This window comes from Triticum dicoccoides, chromosome 4A, assembly GCF_002162155.2.
Source record: "Triticum dicoccoides isolate Atlit2015 ecotype Zavitan chromosome 4A, WEW_v2.0, whole genome shotgun sequence".
NCBI classification, from domain to species: domain Eukaryota; kingdom Viridiplantae; phylum Streptophyta; class Magnoliopsida; order Poales; family Poaceae; genus Triticum; species Triticum dicoccoides.
Window position 1 is genome coordinate 86941858 of NC_041386.1, and position 3076 is coordinate 86944933.

Consider the following 3076-nt stretch of genomic DNA (forward strand, 5'->3'; position numbering starts at 1 on the left):
AGTGCTGCTAGTTTAGAAACAAAATTTCACAGGAATCATTCACTTATTAGATAAATTACAAGCACATGCATTGCTCAAGACTACAAGTAGATGGTGTGAGCAGCAACACACCGAGGACCGATTGCTACTTCAAATCTGACACGGGTCATGCATTGGGTTGCCTTATGAGACCAAAGAAGATATTGCGGTATAGAACAAGTCCCACTTGAACCGAAGAAATCAGGAGGCAACGACAATGGCGTCGAGACCGACGTCGGCATTGCGTCGAACACCTTGAGTGGGGTATAGGGCTATCTACTCCCGTCACTGGTTTACCTTGTAGATGGCGCCGCCAAGGGGAGCGCGCGGCAGGCGACGAGCGGTGGCCTCCGCCGCGGTGGCGAGGAGGCGGCGGTTGTGGTGGTGGAGCAGCCTCATGATCCGAGCGGCCATTGATCCTTCTCCTTTGCTTGGGGGAGGGGAAGAAGAAGAACAGGCGAGATGGGGGAAAATAGGAGTATGGACTGCGGTTGGGTGTCTTTATTTTGGAGCCGTTCCATCCAATGTTCGATTATGAATCCGACGGTGAGGGACATTTTTGCAGATGCTAACTGATTTTCACGCCTGGGATAGACGTCATCCGACATTTATTAAAATGTAACCCTTAATATATAAAATTGTAAAAGAAAATAAATTTGCTAGATCCGAAAGAAATATAAGATTGTTTAGATCACTTGTTTTTAAAGAGAGTACATGCTTGGACCCATGGGTTCTGAATTTGACTCTAGGTTCAGATGATCCGCCCATTCACATAGTTTTGTGTGTGTTGCTTATCTCATGTGTTTATCATGTCATCATACTTTTTGCAAGGTGAAATGATCCACTTCTGAAACACGTTTAATAGTGTACTCCCTTTGTTGCAGACTAATTGAGGTTCTAGTCCGTTTTAAGTCAAACTTTAATAAGTTTGATCAAGTCTATATAAAAATATGTCAACATCTACAGCATCAAATTTGCTTCGATAGATTCATTATGAAACATATTTTCATAATAGATACATTTGAAATGGTTGATGTTTGTTTAACATAAAACAGTCCTAGAGATTCAGTTATTTTGAAATAGATGGAGTATATCTGTTTAACCATCAAATGTATATACGTCGGGGATCACTTCTATGTCACCGCATTTTGTTATGTACCATCGCTTCTATAGGCTAGGCCTCATTAAAAACAAAACTACCACTCGGACTCTTTCCCACCATAATACCGCACAAGCATAAAGAGCATGATCCATTGCTTTTTGGTCTATAGCCAAGGTACCAGAAGCTCTTCCCCTCAGCATGTGTCCCTGCTGCCATTGCGGATCCAGGCCCAGGGATCGACTTTACAAGTGTTGACTCCTTCATATAAGATACTTACCATCAAACCCCCACCACATCCGACACAATTTTAATCTATTTATTTCTTTCTTGTCGACTCATATAAATCTTCATCTTGCGGTCTGGGAAGTGCACTTCTACGAGTGACAATACACATATGCAACAATCCTTGCTAATGCTACATGTGTGGTTGCTCCCAACCCGTCCGGCTATTGCTCCAGCAGCCATCATTAGTCAGGCTCATAGTGGTGCTCCTCTACCAACGTCTACTGGCTCACCATTCCTTATGTCTAATATGTTAAAGCTTAATCTCATGATACCTATCACGAAGCTAATGGCGAGCGTGCTCGTTATTGCACTACCGATCTTCCTTATCGGAATCGTTTTATGTCGAGCAAGCTTTAATCTCAAGTGGCTCTACATTGGTGGGTTATGTTTGTATTCGTTCGTTTACCAGCTATTAATCTACAATGTAATCATGTGGTGCTTTCTTAGGCATTTAGGTTCTAGCTGCAACATCGATACATCATCTTGTCATCGACCAGCTGTCAGAGCTTTAATGGGGCATCGCGGCAACGCTAAGTCTCTATCTCCTAACATGGCATATATACAATACCCAACTATACATAGAGGCTACTACAACCCATTATCTAAACCAACGTATATGGCATGGTATTGCCTTTGGCACAAACCCTAAGAAGCCAATGAATCCATGACAACGAGATCATCTAGACCCTGGTAATCCCCAGACGCAGGAAGTATTGTAGCACTTTTCAAAACGGAGGTGGTAAGTATGTGTAACGCTCAACATGTAGTTGTAGCCCGAACAAAGACTTTGTAGTCTCCGCTAAGGATAGAAGCGCATATTGGGTACGCCCCAACATGTGACTAATCATACAAACAATTGTCACATGTCAGAAACAAGGCGAACATCACAAAATACCATACAAGCATAGATGAGAATATGAGCATTTAAGTTGGCCTACACTCGCCACAACAAAGATAGGTAATGAAAATGCATTATATCGACTAGAGGGGATGAATAGGAAATTTTTACAAAATCGTCACTAAGGAATTACTACTTGAGGAATTTGCTAAGTGACGAAATACAAGCAGCGGAAAAAGTACTCCGGTGCAAGCATAACATGGCAGTAACACATTCATCGTGATGAGATAAAAACAAGCACAGAGCACAAGTAGCGTGTAAACAGGATAAGCAAGCAGAAGACAAGGTGACTGAAGAAATAGGATTGAGAAAATTGAGAAATTCTTCAGTCAAAGTCTTCAAACAGTAACGATCAAGTTCAACAATAAGTAAGCGAGGAATTTAAAGAGTTGAGGAAATAAAACCAGTAGCTCGGTGAAGACAGTGATTTGGTAGACCAGTTCCAACTATTGTGACAGTTGTTCGTCTGGTTGGAGCGGCTTGGTATTTAAACCAATGGACACGCAGTCCCAGGACACATAGTCCTTACTGTATTCTCCTTGAGCTAAGGTCACACGGACTTCGCCCAATCACTCGTGGTAAGTCTTCAAGGTGACTTCCAAACCTTCACAAACTTGGCCACGATCCATAATTCCTCTTGGATGCTCTAGACCTTGATGCTTGATGACAACAAGTATATGGGATCAATCATAGTCCTTTCGATAAGTAAGAGTGTCGAACCAAACGAGGAGCTGAAGGAAATGACAAGTGGTTTTCAGCAAGGTATTTTCTGG

At 42.3% G+C, this 3076-nt stretch overlaps 1 protein-coding gene across 2 annotated transcripts in view; it reads right to left on the reverse strand.

Moving 5' to 3' along the window:
• The window catches only part of LOC119285143 (probable mitochondrial import inner membrane translocase subunit TIM21), a 5919-nt gene extending 5416 nt beyond the window's left edge, over positions 1-503 (reverse strand). For both annotated transcript variants that reach the window (XM_037564368.1, XM_037564367.1), the window contains exon 1: positions 316-503. In XM_037564368.1, coding sequence (XP_037420265.1) covers positions 316-432 — 117 coding nt within the window. In that variant the 5' untranslated portion in view covers positions 433-503. The remainder of the gene's footprint in view (positions 1-315) is intronic.
• Positions 504-3076: the final 2573 nt, after the last annotated feature.